Source organism: Dama dama, chromosome 25, assembly GCF_033118175.1.
Source record: "Dama dama isolate Ldn47 chromosome 25, ASM3311817v1, whole genome shotgun sequence".
In the NCBI taxonomy this organism is placed as follows: domain Eukaryota; kingdom Metazoa; phylum Chordata; class Mammalia; order Artiodactyla; family Cervidae; genus Dama; species Dama dama.
Window position 1 is genome coordinate 76,293,690 of NC_083705.1, and position 19,129 is coordinate 76,312,818.

The window sequence follows — 19,129 nt, forward strand, 5'->3', positions numbered from 1 at the left end:
ACACTTTTGAACTGTGGTGTTGGAGAAGACTCTTGAGAGTGCCCTGGCCTGCAAGGAGATCAAACCAGTTAATCCTTAAGGAAATCAACTGTGAATATTCACTGGAAAGACTGATGCTGAAGCTTCAATACTGGCAAAGAGTTAACTTATTGGAAAAGACCCTGATGCAGGGAAAGATTGAGGGTAGGAGGAGAGAAGGGCAGCAGAGAACAAGATGGTTGGATGGCTTCCCCAATTCAATGCAGACGAGTTTGAGCGAAGTCTGGGAGGCAGTGAAGAGCAAGGAAACCTGGCGCGCCACAGCTCATGGAGTCGCAAAGAGCTGGATGCGACCTAGTGACTGAACTACAGATGCCGTTTAGAAACGTCCAGGTGTGAAGCCTGACACCCGTCCACTGCCTTCTGGAAGTCCTGGAATCAGATTTTGTTGTATTTCATCATAAACCAAAAATATGAATTTTTTTCTGGAACACCTTCGTGTTTTACGACGTGGTGACTAACACCACTGTCAGCTCTGCGGAGACAGAGTAGCCGTCCATGTGGCAGTGGACACCGTGTTCAAGAGACGAACGATTTCCACTCACGCTAGGAAAGTCTCAAAGGCTTCCCTTGTGGCTCAGCTAGCATGGTATTAATCACAGCTTGCTTCTCCTCCTTTTTAAACTATTTTCCATGCTGGTTTCTAGTCGCTGGAGAAGAACACACTTCCCAAGGCTACGCTCAGTTCCCCACTGGCAGAAACGAGCCAGCTTGAGACCTCACAGTGCTCACACTGTGAACTTCCAGGAGAGCCACCCATGGTCCCAAGGGTTACCAGCAGGGCAGACCAGAGCAAGCGGGATGGACATGAAACATTGCCAGTGACGGAGGGAGAGCGGAGGCCTCTTTAAATGCTATGGCCACGAAGAAAAGTAATTTCTGACCAAGTCTCGTAACATTATGAAATATTAAGCATTTATTCAGCCATTCGCTGTTTGCGGAACTCAGGTGTATCATTTGTGCAAACCCCCCAAGACCCAGAAATTTCCTGTTTCTCCTCGAACATCCTGCAAGACGTCATTAGGGTGACTGCTCTGAACCATGCCCTGGGCCTGGGAGGGTCTCTGTGGCTGGGCTGGAAGGTGAGGCCCTGCTCCTCCTGGGGCCATGAGTCTCTGGGCCAGCCCTTGACCCATTCTCGTGGTGCTTGTAGAGGGCAGAGCGGCTCTGGGTGTAAAGCGGGCCACGGATGGGTGCCAACAGCCCGCGGGTGGTGCCCCAGGGAACCCAGCGCTCCACGTCTCCCCTTCCTTTGCCCTACCCAGGGGATGGGCGATTAACAGAGAACTGGTCGGAGGATTTCCGTTTATGGTGAGGACCACGAAAGAACCCGCAAAGAGAAAGGAGCCTGGAGCCTCCTGGAGCCAAGGAAACCAAGCCTACAAACCAAGTGCTGCTGCTGCCGCCCGTTGACCGCTGCCCACCGCCCGCTGACCGCTGCCCACCGCCCGATGACCGCCGCCCGCGCCGGGGAAGGCTCCATGAACTCCCTCGCGGGATGGTCGAAGATGCACCTGCGCCCCCTCGGTTTCCCCAGGCCCGCCAGGCAGGGGCGGTGGTCCATTCTCTTCTTCGTACAAAGTTACGCATTCGCTGCCATGAGCCCCTTCTGGACCCCAGAGCATCCCTCACTGCACGGTCACGGCCCGCGTGTTAAAGCAACCAACCCGAAGAACCTGCTCCCCGCGGACGCCGAACGCACCAGGCCTCCCAGGGACCCCGCGTTCTGGTCCCCTCTCTCGGTACCACAGAGCCTTTCCACTGTGCCACCCCTCGCGCGACCCCTGCGCCCTGGGAGGGCTGGCGGCGCGGGGCTGGGGAGACCGCCCGGGAGCAGCCGCGCGGAGGGGCCGGGTCCTCGCCGTACCTGGGCACAGACACCGGGGCCACCTCCGCGGCCCCGAGGGCGCGCAGGGGGCGGGGCTGCGGGCCTCCGCGACCCCGCCCCTTCCTCCTCCCGGCCCCGCCCCTTCCTCCGCCGGGACCCCTGCTCCTCCGCGCGATGCCGCGCGCGCCCAGGTGCCGGGCCGTGCGCGCCCTTCTGCGGGCCAACTACCGGCAGGTGTTGCCCCTGGCCGCCTTCGTACGGCGCCTGCGACCCCAGGGCTGCCGGCTCGTGCGGCGCGGGGACCCGGCGGCCTTCCGCGCGCTGGTAGCTCAGTGCTTGGTGTGCGTGCCCTGGGACGCGCAGCCGCCCCCTGCAGCCCCGTCCTTCCGCCAGGTGGGCCGTCCCCGGGAAGCCTGGGCGGGCCCGGCGGGGTGATGGCGGAGGGGGTGGGGGAAGACGTCCCCGTGTCCCCCGCGACTCACGGATTGTCCCCCGCAGGTGTCCTGCCTGAAGGAGCTGGTGGCCAGAGTCGTGCAGAGGCTCTGCGAGCGCGGCGCGAGGAACGTGCTGGCCTTCGGCTTCACGCTGCTGGCCGGGGCCCGCGGCGGGCCGCCCGTGGCCTTCACGACCAGCGTGCGCAGCTACCTGCCCAACACGGTGACCGACACGCTGCGCGGCAGCGGCGCCTGGGGGCTGCTGCTGCGCCGCGTGGGCGACGACGTGCTCACCCACCTGCTCTCGCGCTGCGCGCTCTACCTGCTGGTGCCCCCGACCTGCGCCTACCAGGTGTGTGGGCCGCCGCTCTACGACCTCCGCGCCGCCGCCGCGCCTCGGCCCACGCGGCGAGTGGGCGGGACCCGGGCGAGCCTCGGACTCCCGCGCCCGGCCTCGTCGAAAGGCTGCCACGGGGAGGCAGGGCGACTCCTGGAGGCGCGGGCCCAGGGCACGAGGCGTCGTCGGGGAAGCGCGCAGGGACGACTGCCTCCAGCCAAGAGGCCCAGGCGCGGCCTGGAGCCCGGGCGGGATCTCGAAGGGCAGGCGGGCTACGGCCCGCAACGCGTGGTGACACCTACCCGAGACGCTGCGGAAGCCGAGTCTCGGGAGGGCGACGTGCCCGGGCCCTGCCGCCCCTTCCCGGGCGGCGAGCGGGGTGTCGGTTCCGCGTCCTGGCGACTGCCACCCCCGGAGGGCGAGCCGGGTGCCGGAGCATGCGCTGAGACCAAGCGGTTCCTCTACTGCTCCGGCGGTGGCGAACAGCTACGCCGCTCCTTCCTGCTCTGCTCCCTGCCTCCCAGCCTGGCCGGGGCGCGGACACTCGTGGAGACCATCTTTCTGGACTCGAAGCCCGGGCCGCCAGGGGCTCCCCGCCGGCCGCGCCGCCTGCCCGCGCGCTACTGGCAGATGCGGCCCCTGTTCCGGAAGCTGCTTGGGAACCACGCCCGGTGCCCCTACGGTGCGCTGCTCAGGGCGCACTGCCCGCTGCCCGCCTCTGCGCCCCCGGCGGGGCCAGGCCATCAGAACCCCCGGGGCGCGGGCGGCCGCCCCGCGGAGAGGCCAGCGGCTGCGCCCGCGGGCGAGGCGCGCTCGGGGCGCCTGGTCCGGCTGCTCCGCCAGCACAGCAGCACCTGGCAGGTGTATGGCCTCCTGCGGGCCTGTCTTCGCCGCCTGGTGCCCGCCGGCCTCTGGGGCTCCCAGCACAACGAGCGGCGCTTCCTGCGGAACGTGAAGAAGCTCCTCGCCCTGGGAAAGCACGGCAGGCTCTCGCAGCAGGAGCTCACGTGGAAGATGAAGGTGCAGGACTGCGCCTGGCTGCGCGCGAGCCCAGGTGAGGCGCCCAGGGATTTCCCGCACCAGGGGAGGGGGCGGGGTCTTCTCGGTAGCTCCCCATCCGCGTTCTCGGCCTCTGACCCCGTCTCCCACCCAGTCTGCGTGAATACCGGACTTGATGGAGGTTCTGGGCCTGGGAAGGGGAAGTGGAAGCTGGGGACTCGCGGAGCGCAGGGCCGCACCTGCAGGCGGGGCACCTGGAGCCCCGGTGGGCGTGGCTGCGGTGGTTCATCGTCCCTCTCTGACCTCAAGTTAACCGCCTTGAACCCTGCTCCCTGATAGAAGTGGGGGCTGGGCCGAGAACCCCCATGCCCGGGGTCGGGAGGTAAGGCTCGGGGTTCCCCAGCCGGCTGTGGTCAGCCGTCTGCAGACCCAGTGAGTTTTATCGTGCGTCCACCAGGCCAGGGTCACTGATGGCCGGAGAGAAAGGACTGTGTCCTTGACAGAGGTGCCGGGCTGGGTGGGCACAGAGGGGAGAGCCGGCCGCCGGCTGGGCCCCAGGACAGTGGGCAGCTGCTGGGGTGCGGTGGGACTTTCTCTGAAACTGAGCCTTCAGCGTCCCTCCCCATGTGGCAGTCTGGGTTTGATGTTGGGGCTCCTCCCGTGCAGCTGCCGCCCAGCATGTCCGCAGGGCAGAGGCAGGAGCAACAGGCCAGCCCCTTCCGTACACTCCCGGGCCTGACCCCTAAACTCCTGAGATCCCGACTTCTAGAAGAAGGCAGAGCCTCTGTGAGAGCCAGGTTTGGCCCCCTCGTGTTGACTCATGAGTCGACTTTCCTCATGAGTGTCTAGTGGCCCTTTTTACCTTAAAGTCTGTTTCCCTGCCTCCCCACTAGTCAGTATTTACCCCTTGTTTTTCGCGATCTAGTTTTTAACTTCAGCATCTTCCCATCTTGTGAGGATGCACAGTGTAGGTGTCCTATCGCAGCACTGAGCCAACGTTTTACGATTCTTTCCGACCCCGTCTGCCGCTCTTTACCGCTTTCCTGGAGTGACTGACTTACACTTTTCTGTGCTGATCGCCCGTCTGGGTGCATCTTTCTCATCTTCCCAATTTGCCCACTTTTCCCGTGTCCTTATTCCGTTTCTTGACCTGCATTTTCCGATGTGTGAGTGGGTGTCGCATCTAGAATTAGATTTGTGTTCTCCATTGCCCTCCGGGTGGTTTCCTTCCAACCTTATAAAGGTCTCCCCTGTTGGGATCGCATCACAGTTGAACTGTTTCCCCGCCCACCCAGCCGTGTCTCAAATTAGACGTTGCTCTCACTACTCCTGCGGTCAGTGTGGATGTGGCTTCGCCCCCTTCTCTCTCCTTCGCTGGCTATTAACCGTCCTACCCCGGACCCGCCTCCGGGCCCCCTTCCTTGTCCTCTGAGCCGGTTGCCGGTGGTGAGGCCCGGGCTCCGTCTGCTCTGAGGCCCCTGTGGCCGCCGTGCTCCGCTGCCCGAGGGGTTTCCAAGCGTAGAGAGCTAAACCCCAGGGGACGGCGGGGCAGGCCCTCGACTCCTGCAGGCGTGTGTCCCGAGCCGGCAGCATTGGGCATTCCTCCGCATGCACCCGCCTCTGCGTGCCCCTCCTGTTCAGCCTGGGAAAACCCCGGGCATTTCCAGCCCCTGCGGCCCAGTGGCGATGCCTTGAACTGCAGCGCAGCCCCGACCTTGAGCCCCCCATGTGGAGAGCAGCCCCGGTTCCCCCAGTCTGCATGCACACCGGACGAGTGCTGGGGCTCCGGCAGGAACGTACGTGGGCTACATGCCTCATTCAGAATGTTTCAGTAGCCACAAGAAGAAAGTAAAAAGAAAGGGGAACCTCATTTAAAAACATTTTTTATCAAAGCGCAGTGATCCGGTTAGCATCTGTTTAGCCCTTGCCCCGCGGAAGCTCCTGGCCGAGTTACCCGCGTTCTCCTCTGCCCCCGGCTCCGAGTCGCCCTGGACTCGGAGGCCGTGGGCAGCCGTCCAGGCTCGTGGCAGCCGCAGAGGGCGAGCGCCGGCGTCTCTCCTCCCAGGGGCCCGCTGCGTGCCCGCCGCGGAGCACTGCCGGCGCGAGGCGATCCTCGGCCGCTTCCTGTGCTGGCTGATGGGCGCCTACGTGGTGGAGCTGCTCAGGGGCTTCTTCTACGTCACGGAGACCACGTTCCAGAAGAACCGGCTCTTCTTCTTCCGGAAGCGCGTCTGGAGCCAGCTGCAGCGCCTGGGCATCAGGTAGGCGCGGGGATGCCCGCGCCCGCGCTCACGGACCCGCCTGTCTGACGCCGGCCGCCCAGGGCGCTGGGGGCACCGTGAAGCAGGCTGCCCAGGGGCTGAGTGCTCGCGCGGCGGCCACGAGCTCTGTCCCCACCCGCCATCTGTGTCCTCTGCGAAGGCCAGGGCAGGTGTCACTGGACGGGGACCCAGCCAGGGTGGGTGGGGGGGCTGCCTGAGACACCAGCCGGGCCTACCCAGGCATCCCGCGAGAGGGGGAGGTGCCCTGGGTCAGGAGCGGTTCAGGGGTCCCTGAGCACGTGGGCCGGGGTGGTATCTGCCTCTGGAGGCCCTTATCGTGGGTCTGAGTGAAGGCACCCCATTAAAGGATTTCCTGGCATGTAAATGGAAGCGGGCAGCACCGCTCTTCTCGCAGGGCCCCTGCATCCTGTCCCTGCCTGGCGGACACTCAGGTCCCACCACGGGCTTCCTTCGGGGCCACCAGCTCAGGGAGCATATTCCCCGCAATGGCCAGGAGGTGGGAGGACCCCTGCCCATCCCCGTGGATGGTTGTGGGGTAAAGGCTGAAGCTTATGGGTCACCAGGAGCTGGCTGGTCTGCAGGGAGACGATTCTGCTTCTCCCGGGGGCCCCACCAAGCACTCCCTGCCTGTTCCATGTGGAGGACATGGGGTCCCTGCCCACCAGCCTCCTTCAGACCCCAGAAGCACTTGATGGCCAAGCTGCCCACACTCACTCCAGACCCCAGAATCTCCCCAGTGAGCCGTTCTCTGGCCCAAGGTCCTGTCCAGTCCTGATCTGGGCTCTGTCCACCGGGAACCAGGCATGCTGGTCATGGGCTCTGCCCACTTCAAGGGCACGGGCGTCCACCAGGCTGACCTGCCCTGGCTGCCCATGGGCACCTCTGTTTCAGACAACACTTAGACTGTGTGCGGCTTCGAGAACTGTCAGAAGCAGAGGTCAGGCAACACCAGGAGGCCAGGCCGGTTCTGCTGACGTCCAGGCTCCGTTTCGTCCCCAAGCCCGGCGGGCTGCGGCCCATCGTGAACATGGGCTGTGTTGTGGGCGCCCCGGCGCCGCCCAAAGACAAGAAGGTCGCTGCTCGTGTTGTTTCGGGCAAAGCGCGTTTAAACCCAGGCCCAGTGGGTGTGGTCAAAGTCCCGAGGTGTCCAGTCCTGGGGAGCCAGGGGGTGTGGCCAGAGGATTCCGGGGTCCAGAGAAGGAGCTCCCAGTGAGGCCTGTCCTGCGGGGTGCCAGCCGGGCTCTGAGACGCCTCTGTGCCCCCCTGGCTCCTGGGCAGAGGGGCGCCGTGTGCTCTCTGGTTGCCGTGGCAGAGAGGCTACTTGACGGCTGTCACCAGCCTGCTGGGGTCCCCAGGACCCCACAGGACCTCACCCCCGTGCTTGGCCCCTGTGACTGTTCCCGTGCCACTCCCCCCAGCCCCCTGCATCACCAGCAGCTCCCGCCCCTTCCAGAGCCCCCTGAAGCGATTGAGGTGGTTCTACCATTAGTGACAAAGAGAAGCCGTCACTCTTGATGGGGCTTGTCCACAAGCAGTGACGCATTGCTCACCGCGGTGGGGGTGGTCCCCCAGGAGGCAGCATCCCTCCTTGCTGGGTGGGGGTACCAGGGGAGGGGAGGGACCCAGGGTGTGGCTGCTCGCCTTTTCTATATGCGGTGTCCGTGATCCCAGGATGGGTCCATGGGGAGACCCTGGGGTCTCAAGTGGGTGTGGGCAGCTTGGCCGTATGGTTCTGGAGTCTGAGGGGGTCTGGTGCGCAGGGGGGAGCATGGAGCAGGGGACTTGCCCCTTATCGCTGGGGCTGTCTGACCCCAAGTCCCCTTGGGGACGGTCCCTGGGGCTGTCTGACCCTTGGTGTCCCCTTGGGGACAGTCCCTGGGGCTCTCTGACCCTTGGTATCCCCTTGGGGATGGTCCCTGGGGGCTGTTTGACCCCGAGTCCCCTTGGGGATGGTCCCTGGGGCTCTCTGACCCTTGGTGTCCCCTTGGGGACGGTCCCTGGGGGCTGTCTGACCCCGAGTCCCCTTGGGGACGGTCCCTGGGGCTGTCCGACACCAAGTCCCCTTGGGGACGGTCCCTGGGGCTGTCCGACACCAAGTCCCCTTGGGGACAGTCCCTGGGGCTGTCCGACACCGAGTCCCCTTGGGGACAGTCCCTGGGGCTGTCCGACACCGAGTCCCCTTGGGGATGGTCCCCTTGGCTGTGGTCGCTCTGGTGACACTGCTGTTCTGGGCTGGACCTGCAGGTGCAGCATCTCAGCTCCCGGGTCAGGACGCTGTTCGCGGTACTGAACTACGAGCGAGCGCGGCGGCCTGGCCTCCTGGGGGCCTCAGTGCTGGGCATGGACGACATCCATAGGGCCTGGCGGGCCTTTGTGCTGCCCCTGAGGGCCCGGGGCCCGGCCCCCCCACTCTACTTTGTCAAGGTGGGCGCCCGTCCCCACCCCCATGGAGAGAACCGGGCCCACAGGTGACCCTGTGGGTCCGTCCCAGCCGATGTGGGGAGTGACCGCCTCCTGCAGCCCCGTGTGTGCCGGGATGGGTCACCCCTGGTGGAGTCACATCCATGTCCCACAGCTTGTCCTGTGAGCTGGAAGACGGGGGACCCCAGCTCCCGGGGCAGAGGCTTTGTGCCTTTGGAGTACTCTGGGAGTGCACCCCACTTTGCAGGGGCTCCTGCCTTCCGGGATCCCCTCCAGGGAAGGAGACACCTGCTCAGACCCCTGTGCCGGGCGCCCTGTGCGGGGCCCTAGTCGTCCCCTGGGCCCTCCAGGACACCAGCCTGTATGTAGCTCAGAGAGGGCATGCAGGCCAGTCCTGGGGGTGCTGAGTTCAGGGGAGTGGGGGATCTCCCCACCCCTCATGTTCGATTCACCCCAGCATTCGCTGACGGCAGGTCAGGACTAGCCGAACCCAAAGCTCAGGGTTAGAGGTGAACGTGTCCTCAGGACCCCTGTTCCCACATAGGCGGACGTGGTGGGGGCCTACGACGCCCTCCCCCAGGACAGGCTGGCAGAGGTGATCGCTAATGTGCTGCAGCCAGAGGAGAACGCATACTGCGTGCGCCACTGTGCCGTGGTCCGGACTGCGCGCGGGCGCATGTGGAAATCCTTCAAGAGACACGTAAGACCCATGGGGCCCGTGCAGTGCCGGAGGGTGTGGTCTGTGGGGCGGCGGGGTGGGGGCGCATGCTCAGCACCGCGGAGTCCCGAGGACGGCTCTTGCCGGTATTCCCGTCGGGTCCGCCCCTCCCCTAGGCCCCACAGCACGTGAGCTGTGCAGAGCGGGGGAGCCTGGCGGCAGCAGAGCCACACGGGTGTCCCCACGGCCACGCAGCAGGACCGTGTATGCCACGGGGGGGTGGGGCAAGAGGGCGTCCTGCCTGCGACTCGGAGGGTGCGCTGCCTTTTGCGCGCGCGTGCGTCATGGAGCAGGCGGCGGGGCCGCTCCTCCCCCCAGAAATGGGGGCCTCAGGCCAGGAAGAGCTGGAGGAGGACCCCGGGACCACCGGGGCTCCTAGCGCTTGTCCCCCGCGCAGAGCAGCGTGTGTACGAGGAGGCAGGCGTGGGTGGGCTCCCCCGGAAGCCCTCGGGGAGGGCGCACAGAAGACCTGGCTACAGGCACCGCTGAGCGTGGTTTGTGAGTCCGGGGTGTGTGATGTAGGGAGCTTGGGTGTGTGACACGGGTGAGGCAGCACCCACGGGACCCCCACTCCCACCCCGGGCCCCCCAGGCGCCCTCCCCCGCCAGGCAGCAGGCTCACCTGTTTCTAACCTTGCGCTGTGAAGCAGGCAAGCTCTCTCTCGGTCTGGTTTCGGGTGCCTGGGGCCCAGTGTGGCGGCCTCTGATGCCGCCGGGTGAGGCCCGGCCTTCTGCCTGGTGGGCTTTTGCGGTTGCCGGCACCCCTGTAATGCGCTGTCTGTGGGGACAAACCCTCGTTCCTGTGGGCGGATTCCGGGCTTGTGTCATTTTAGGAGATGTCGCGGGAGAGGTGCCAGGTGCAGTCCCACGGACCTCAGGGGGTCCAGCAGGCGATGTTGGGGGCCGCCCGGTAGGACCACACAGGCCTGTGCTGGGACCGGGTCTGGGGGATCCGGCTCTGGGCACCTCGTCTGTCAGCCACCCGGATTGCGTGTCCTCTGGGGGAGTTGGGGGGGCGCCTGTCCAGTCTCCCCATGTGGGGCCGGCTGTCTCCTTGGTCGTCTGTCTGAGGGGATGAGCCCCGGTCTGGGGACAAGCCTTGGGGCAGTCCTAGGTGCTGTCTCAGCCTACCCTGCCTGTGCCTTTGGAAGCAGAGTCTCTGTGAACAGATGTTTTTCACTCTGATGGACCCAGCTTCTCTGTCGTTTTGGGCTGAAACCGGGCTTGAGCGGCCCGCCTGCTGGCTGCCTGACCCCAGTGCTCCGTTAGGACATCTGCCATTTGAGCCGCAGCATTCGGGCGGGGACTGGCTTTTTGAATTAATTAACTAGATTGCCCCAGGTCTTAGTTCCAGCGTGGGGAATGTGGGTCCCTGATCAGGGCCTGAACCCGGGCCCTGCTTTGGGAGCTTGGAATCCTAGCCCCTGGGCCACAGGGAAGTCCCTGGGGTCTGTTTTGAACTAATTTTTGTGCTGATGCTTTGGTGTGTTCCATCTCTTCTCCAGCCTGGACTTTTGCAGACCTGTCTTGTGGTTCACTTGTCTGTTCTTTTCTGTCTCCAGTTTTAAATGCATTTAACCAACCCTTAAGTTCGACAGCCTGTTTTGCAGGTTTAGAAATCCATGCTGGTTTTTCTCACAGGTTCCGTCTCTGGTAAAATCCCTCAGCTTTGCCTCTGTTTTGTTAGCAGTGTTATCTTGACTGATTTTAAAAATTCCAGATATTTGGCGCCTCCCCGGCCCCCAGGCAGGTTTCTCGTGTGTCCGAGCTGTCCTGCGAGAGGATTTGGTCACACCTGGGCCTGTTTTTCCACAAAGCGCCAGACTTTGTGAATAGGAATTGTAACGTGTGGGTTTGTGAGTTCTCCTCCAGGGTGGGTGGAGGTTCTCTGCCAGTGGAACTGTGACCTGAGTCCCTCAAGGGTTCGTTGCGGACAGTGTGGCGTCTGGCCTGCCTCACTTCACCTTTCCCTGGTGTCCGCTGCGAGGGGCCCCCAGGCCCAGCCCCCTGGCTGCTAGGACCATGTGCTTGGCTCAGCGTGGCTTCTGGGGTGCTGAGTAAGGGTCCTTGGTCTGCAAGTCCCCCCGGGGATGCCCTCAGTCATTGCTGCTTAGTGGCCCTGAACCCCATGGTCTTCCTGCTTGGTGGATCCTGGCCTTGGGGCGAGCTCGGGGGAAGGCAGATGCACCCTGAAAACCAAGACCCCACCCAGCCCGTCTGTGTCCGCACCTCCCCGCACCCCCGGCGGCCTGGCATTTCCTCCGTGGTCTGAGTGGCCATGGCCAGCCCCCCAGGCTCTGACCCCTGCCCTCGGCCGGCAGGTGTCCACCTTCTCGGACTTCCGGCCGTACCTGAGGCAGCTCGTGGAGCATCTGCAGGCGACTGGCTCGCTGAGGGACGCTGTGGTCATTGAGCAGGTGGGTGTGGGCGCCCGCGCCCCTGCCTTTGGGCACCTCCTCCAGCTCCTGGGCCTCCCGCACCCCCGCCGCCCATGGCCCCTCTGCACTTTGCTGCCCGTCTTCTCCCTCTGTTTTGGCCTTGAGGCCACAAGAAGGCATGTCTGCCTCCTCTGGGAGGGCAGAGGGCTTGCCTCACAGACCCGCCTCCGACTGACCCCTGTGCTGACCCACTTCCTGTGTGAGCGGGTTCCCCAGCAGGGCTCCCTGCCGCCTCCCTCTGGGTGCGGCCCCGTCCCCTGGGCCACGCGCCGCCCAGAGCAGCGTCCGCTCCGGCCCAGCGCCCGCCTGTCTCTGCAGAGCTGCTCCCTGAACGAGCCTGGCCGCAGCCTCTTTGAACTCTTCCTGCACCTGGTCCGCAACCACGTCATCAGGATCGGGGGCAGGTCAGTCTGGGCCCCGCCTGCCCGGTCAGCACCCAGGAGGCGCCACAGCCCTGGGGCCAGGGCGGCAGCACATGGCCCCCCACGTATGGGACGTGCTCGTGGTCAGAAGCCACCTGGTCATTCTCCGAACGTGTGTGAATGCACACCTGGCCTGGTGGCGCCCGTGTGAGACCCCTCTGCGTCCGGGGGTCGCAGGGGTCTAGGGGCCTTCGGGCTCGTGGCCATGGCCCTTACAGGTCAGTCTAGACCCTGGGTCCTTCTCAGGGGTTGTGAATGTGCTCCAGGCTCAGGGGACTTTCTGGTTAAAGGATGTACCTTTGTTATTATTACGTCTGAAGTAACTACAATGCTTGTGGCAAAGCAGTTCCAGTAACATATAAAATAACACATACCCCTGGGGAAGCACACGTGCCCACTGCAAATTCTGACAAGAGCACAGGTCTGCACACGCGTGGAAATGGCACTGCGGGAGGAGATCCTTCTCTGTGGGAAAGGCCTGGAGCCTGACACCTCCCCAGCGCCACCACTCCTCGTGGAGCAGGGTCCTGCCGCGTGTGGCAGGGCTTCGTGGGGGGTGTGACAAATGTGTTGATGTGCGTTCCCCCAGGTGGGAGTGGCGTGTGCACACCTGTCTGTGCATGTATGATGTGAAGGTGAGGTTCGCCGTGGCCGTCCCGCCTACTGACCACATCCTGCCCCCCAGGTCCTACATCCAGTGTCAGGGGATCCCCCAGGGCTCCATCCTGTCCACTCTGCTCTGCAGCTTCTGCTACGGGGACATGGAGAACAAGCTCTTTCCCGGAGTCCAGCAGGACGGGTACGGCCCCGTGCCAGCGCTGTGTCGGCGGGCGCGCCCCCATGTCGGCGGGTACAGACCAGTGTCGGCGGGCATGGCCCCGTGTCGGTGGGCGCGGCCCCGTATCGGCACATACACTGCAGTGTCGGCGGGCGCGGCCCCGTGTCGGTGCGTACGCCCCAGTGTCGGCGGGCGCTGCCCCGTGTCAGCGGGCGTGACCTTGTTGGGGCCCCCCTGTTTCTGGTCTTGGGTGCAGGTGGGGCTGCACGGGGCTGGGGGGCGGTGCTCAGTAGGCCTCGAGCAGGGAGTGAGTGTGGCTTGCAGCCTGGCCAGGGCGTCTGGCTGGCACCGAGCCCATCAGCTCCCAGCCGGATTGCTGGGCCCTGCTCGCCCTGGCCAGAGCCAAATCCTACAGACACTGGTCTGTGGTGGCTTCTCTGGAGAAGGTCCCTTTATTTGTGTCTGGCTGAATTCAGACGTTAAGCCTCGCACTGTCCGCCCGCCCCCGGGAGGATGCTGCGTGCGGGCGCACGGCAGTGTGTTTAGGGTCTGCCCTCGCCGTGGGGTCTCTCCGTTCCCAGGGTGCTTCTGCGCCTGGTGGACGACTTCTTGCTGGTCACCCCTCACCTGACGCAGGCCAGAGACTTCCTCAGGTGAGGTCCCCCGTGTGTGTCTCTGCCGCACCTCCCGGGCGTGTCCTGCAGGCGTGTGAACACGGTCCTCCCGGGCTTCCCTGAACCTCCGGGGAGCGTCCTGCAGCGCGGTCCCAGGGCTCCAAGAGCCTGGCGTATGGTCCCAGCATCCACTCACGCTTCAGGGCCGATCCTTGGGCCGCCCCTGCTCCCCTCCCCTGCCACCAGCCACCCTGGCCCCTGATCACGGGGCAGTCGCCCCGAAGCCTGGAGGCCAGACTTGGGCTGTGTCCAGCCTTCCTTGGGGGCCCGCGGTCCCAATCCGCCCTCCGCACCCTGCCTGCCTCTCTGGGTGCCAGGCGACACTGCCCAGCGCCCCCGAGACACCCAGTGCATCCCATCCACGCGGCACTCACACGGCGCCCGGCCCCAGGACGCTGGTGCGTGGTGTACCCGAGTACGGCTGCCAAGTGAACCTGCGGAAGACGGTGGTGAACTTCCCCGTGGAGCCCGGGGCCCTGGGCGGCGCGGCGCCCCTGCAGCTGTCAGCCCACTGCCTGTTCCCCTGGTGCGGCCTGCTGTTGGACACCCGCACCCTGGAGGTGCACGGCGACCACTCCAGGTGAGCGATGGGGCCCGAGGCCCGGGGGCTCAGAGGCCACACAGAGGGCGGCGGGCACCAACGCTCTGAGGCAGCGGTTTTCCGGGTGTTTTCTATAAAAGGAAACTGTGTGGCGGGTTCTGGGGTGAGCGTGTTCCTGGGGAGGCGTGTGGTTGTGATCCGGAGAGGCAGGACACGAGCCCCAGGTCTCACTGGGCTCTGGGCTTCGGGGTCCCCTCTGGTCCGTCGGGGACAAGGCTTCAGGGCACATGGTCGGCTCTGTTGGTGATGTCACGGGTCCCTCCCTGGCCAATCCCTCCTGGGGCCTCACCGGGGCATGTGGATGCATCTGTCTGCGCCCCCAATCCCGACGTGGTCGCCCTCTGTGTTCAGCATCTCAGCGTCTCTTCTTGGGGCACCTGTCCCAGTGGGTTACACACCCCTCCCTTTCGTTCTCATTTTGCCTTAATCACCATCTCAAAGGCCTTGTCCCCAAACGGTCGTGGGGGCCGGAGTTCACCCTGTGACTTCGGGGACACAATTCAGCCTCTGGTGGCCCTCTCCGCATCCCCTCCCTCAGAGCGTGCAGTGAGCCCCCGCTTTGCACAGACAGGGAGGGGCTGAGGAGAGACGTGCATGCAGGCGAGTCTGCTGCTTTATGAGTAACGAGCAGTTTCAGGGCAGTGCTAGATGGGGCTACCCTGTCCTGCGCTGGTAGCCCCGTCCTGCTGGGGAACTGGGGTCTGCCCCCGGCCCCTCACCAGGCACTCCCTGGGAAGACGCAGGGGCGGATGCTTTTCATCTGCGGTTCTGTGTGTCCGTATGCTGGTCCCGACATCGCCTCTTGTGTCCATGCACTGACCACACCAGCGAGTCGTGACCCGCCCACCGTCGTGTCTGGCTGCCTGTGACGCTGTGACCGTGCAGGGGACGGGCGGCCTTCCTGGCCAGTGTAGCTGAGAGGCGGGGCATCCGAGTGTGGGTCAGTGTGGGGTGGACACGCGCGCTTCCCGGGACCCCGTCCTGTCTCACAGTTACGCCCGGACGTCCATCAGAGCAAGTCTCACCTTCACCCAGGGCTTCAGGCCCGGGAGGAACATGCGTCGCAAGCTGTTGACGGTCTTGCAGCTCAAGTGCCATGGTCTCTTCCTGGACCTGCAGGTGGGCGGTGGCTGGTGGGGGGGCGTGGCCACGGGGCGCGGGGGCAGCTGGAACCCCACGTGGTGTAGATCCTGGGGGGGTGGGTGTGTGGGTGCGCATGTGTGTGAAAGGGCATTAGTCATCATGTACGTGTGTGCTCGTGTATGTGTGACCAAGCGTGTGGGTGTGCACGTGTGTGCAAGGACATTAGTCATTACGTGCGTGTGTGCTTGTATATATGTGACCGAGCATGTGGGTGTGCACGTGTGCCTGTGTGTGCAAGGGCATTAGTCATCACATACGTGTGTGCTTGTGTATGTGTGACCGAGCGTGTGGGTGTGCATGTGTGTGCAAGGGCATTAGTCATCACGTGTGTGTGCTTGTATATGTGTGACCGAGCATGTGGGTGTGCACGTGTGTGCAAGGGCATTAGTCATGTGCATGTGTGCTTGTGTATGTGTGACCGAGCGTGTGGGTGTGCGCGTGTGTGCAAGGGCATTAGTCATGTGCGTGTGTGCTTGTGTATGTGTGACCAAGCATGTGGGTGTGCACGTGTGTCTGTGTGTGCAGGGGCATTAGTCATCACGTATGTGTGTATGTGTGACCGAGCGTGTGGGTGTGTGTGTGTGCCTGTGTGTGAAAGAGCATTAGTGATCACGTACATGTGTGCTCGTGTATGTGTGACTGAGCGTGTGGGTGTGCACGTGTGCGTGTGTGCCTGTGTGTGAAAAAGCATTAGTCATCATGTACGTGTGTGTGTGACCGAGCATGTGGGTGTGCACATGTGCACGTGTGCCTGTGTGTGAAAGAGCATTAGTCATCACGTACGTGTGTGTGTATGTGTGACCGAGCGTGTGGGTGTGCCCGTGTGTGCATGTGTGTGCCCACAGCCCTCACCCGCTGTCCTGGCCTGACCCCTGCTCATCCCCGCGGGGCGGGGCCTCTGCGGCCTCAGCCGTGGAGCCGTGGGGTCTGGGCCGTAGTCCGGCCAGGCTCCCAGCCTCACGCTTCCTGCAGGCCTGCCCGCACCGCCTCTCAGGGCCCCGGGGGACCTGGTCGGTTACCCTGGAGAGGCCACTGGGCTCTCATCAGGGCAGTCCTTTCTCCTGCTCCACGTGACGTGGCTGTAAAGCAAAATCAGAAACGCAGCCAGAGGCGTCACCGGTGTTTCCTTCTCTCCCTTCCGCAGGTGAACAGCCTCCAGACGGTCTTCACAAACGTTTACAAGATATTCCTGCTGCAGGCCTACAGGTGCGCCTGTGGGGGGTGAGGCCTCAGCCGCAGTGCCGCGCTCTCCTGGGGCCGCCCAGGACCTGAGGAGCATGCCGCTCCCCCTGCGAGGAGGCAGCCTCTGCGTTCTTGGTGTCCCCGACCGTCCCGGGACGCTGCTCTGTCCCCAGGGACTGCTGGGGGGCCTGGTCCGCGGGGGTTGGTGCAGCGGGAGGGCTGTAGGTGGGGGGCGGTCAGGGAGCAAAGGTCAGTGCATGCAGTGGCCCCCAGCCCTCAGGTGCCCCCCAAGGGGGGCCAGCGGGAAGCCGCTCCAGTCAGAGCAGACCAGCTTCCGGAACATTCCCTGCCCTGGGACCATGCACCCCTCCAGGAGCCGAGCCGGGGAGCAGGCAGCTGACCGTGGAGTCCGGGGCTCGTCTACTCTTGACCGGGACCCCTTCCCGCCCGCTGAGGGGACCCCAAGCCAGGCTTGTCCTGCATGGTCTCCAGGGAGCCCCACGTGAGCGGCTCGGGGGGCCGGGTCCTGACGGGGCCACCGCCTCCAGGTTCCACGCCTGCGTGCTGCAGCTCCCCTTCAGCCAGCCGGTCGGGAGCAGCCCCGCGTTCTTCCTCCGGGTCATCTCCGACACCGCGTCCCGTGGCTACGCCCTCCTGAAAGCCAGGAACGCAGGTGCTTGGGTGCCCTGGGCTGAGGGTCGGCGGGGGGCTGGGACTCTGGGTGCACGCCCCCCACGCCCCACGGGGCGGGAGACGGGGCTCAGGCCCTCCGCTGGCCCATCCTCTGCCACTGGCCTGGAGTGACTGGGCGCCTGGGCACCGGCTGGGGGTCCTGCCCCGCGCGCCCCGCCTGCTCGCGGGCAGCCCTCCTGCCCTGGCGCCCTGGGCACTGGGTCAGCCAGGCCAGCGGGCAGCAGGAGGCCCTGGGCCACCCTTGCTCATGTTGGGGAGGAGCCCACTGAGGGGCCCCTGTGTGCTTTGGGGTCTCCAGCCCTCAGCTCTGCCGCGGCCTCGGCTGGGGCTTCGCCGACGCGTCTGAGGTTTCGGCTGTGCGGTCTGTGAGGTCCTGGGTCTCACAGACTTCCTGTCAGTATGTCTGTGGAGGTTTCTTGGAGAAGTTGAAGAAAACGTGTCAGTTGTCAGAATTCCCTGGGCTCCTATTGGGGCGGCCCCTGAAATGAAATGGCCAGTTTACGCCCCACCCCTCGCATTGTCCCCAAAACTGCGCTGATGCTCTCCACCTGGAGGCCCCCCAGTCTCCCCGGTACAGCATCGGGCGGGGCCTCAGTCTCCCGTGTCCCCAGGGGTGTCGCTGGGGGCCAGGGGTGCCTCTGGCCCGTTCCCGTCTGAAGCCGCGCAGTGGCTGTGTCTCCATGCCTTCCTGCACAAGCTGGCTCGCCACCGCGTCACCTACAGCCGCCTGCTGGGGGCCCTCCGGACAGGTGGGTGTGGGCGGCCACAAGGCACCCGCTTCGAGCAGGTGGGTGGGTCCAGGAGCCCCCAGGAGCCAGGGTCACAGCCCCGCCTCGTCCAGGGCATGCCCACCCGGGTCATGCTGCCTCTCACTGCCCTTCTCGGGGTCTCTTCCCACGGCGTCTGCCCACCAGCCCCCCCACCTGTGTCCCCCTGGGCACTGCCCAGCTGCCCCCATGGCCCCAGGAGTGAGGGGGTGTCTGCCCCTGCTGAGGTTCGCACCCCCTAGCCCGCCAGCGCACAGGGGTGTCTGGCCCAGCGTGGGCGCCTGCGTGGCCTCAGCACTGTGCCTGGCCCCGGTGAGCGGCAGTCTCTGGCGGCCTCCGCGAGGGGCTCTGAGTCCAGTCCCCCCCCTGCAGCCCGAGCGCGGCTGCACCAGCGGCTCCCGGGGCCCATGCGGGCCGCCCTGGAGGCGGCGGCCGACCCCGCCCTGACCGCGGACTTCAAGACCATCTTGGACTGACAGTCAGCCCTGCCCACAGCTGAGGGTGAGCTCCGGAGCCCGTGGGTGAGGCCCGCTCCACGGCAAAGCCTGGGCCCCCCCGAGAGCCCTGGAGCGGGGAGCCAGCCCCCACATCCTCAAGGGAGTGGGGCCGGTGCCCCGTGGCCCTCCAGAGACCGTCCATCTCCAACAGCTGACCGCCAGGCCCGGCAACACGCGGGAGAACCTGGCGGGGTGTCAGGGCGTCGGAACAGGAAGTTGGGGGGTTGTCATCCCTGCCCCTTGCCCTGGAGCGAGGACACACCTTTGTCCAGTGGCGCGGGGGGGCACTCGGGGGCTGAGTGGGCCCTTCCTGCTGCTGACCGCACCTGCGCCCCGCCCGGCGCTCGGGCCACGCCTGCCCCCCTCCACCCGCCGCTGAGCTCGAAGTCCAGCCTGCTGGGCCTTCCCCGCAGTCAGCTGCTGGGGGCCGTTCCCTCGCCCTGGTCTCACCGCCCCCCCCCACCCCGTGCCACCTGCCCCCCTTACCTCCGTGGGCAGCTGGTCCCCGCTCAGCACCATGCTGGGATCGTCTGCGCCTCCTCCTACCCTGCACTGACCCCAAGTCACCGCAGCACCGGAAGCCAGCAGGCCTCTGCCTGTCGTCTCCACAGCTTGCTGTTTTTCTCTGGATGTTTGTGTTAAAAGGCATATCCGTCAGTACTGGGTTCTGTGGTTATAAAAACGCACACCCGCTGGGGTGTCAGATGCTCCTGGGTCCCTGGCCTGGCAGGAGTCCGAGGGGGCCTCCTGGGGGTGGGAGGTGGCGGGAGGGGCTGGGGGCCCGGAGAGGATGCCCCTGTGGGGCCGGCCCAGCGCCCATCCTGCCTGCAGCGGCCCTGGCTGCGCGCTGGGCACACTCGGGAGACGGCGGATCCAA

General features: G+C 65.2%; 1 protein-coding gene across 1 annotated transcript; it reads left to right on the top strand.

Annotated features, from left to right (window-relative positions):
• The first annotated feature begins 2,041 nt into the window (after window positions 1-2,041).
• On the top strand, window positions 2,042-18,909 carry TERT (telomerase reverse transcriptase). The gene is made up of 16 exons (XM_061129365.1): window positions 2,042-2,260; window positions 2,366-3,692; window positions 5,703-5,898; window positions 6,811-6,991; window positions 8,164-8,343; window positions 8,885-9,040; window positions 11,379-11,474; window positions 11,814-11,899; window positions 12,603-12,716; window positions 13,277-13,348; window positions 13,761-13,949; window positions 14,963-15,089; window positions 16,258-16,319; window positions 16,844-16,968; window positions 17,600-17,737; window positions 18,128-18,909. The coding sequence occupies exons 1-16, from the start codon at window positions 2,042-2,044 to the stop codon at window positions 18,229-18,231; spliced, it is 3,372 nt and encodes a 1,123-aa protein (XP_060985348.1). The 3' UTR covers window positions 18,232-18,909.
• The last annotated feature ends 220 nt before the right edge of the window (window positions 18,910-19,129 follow it).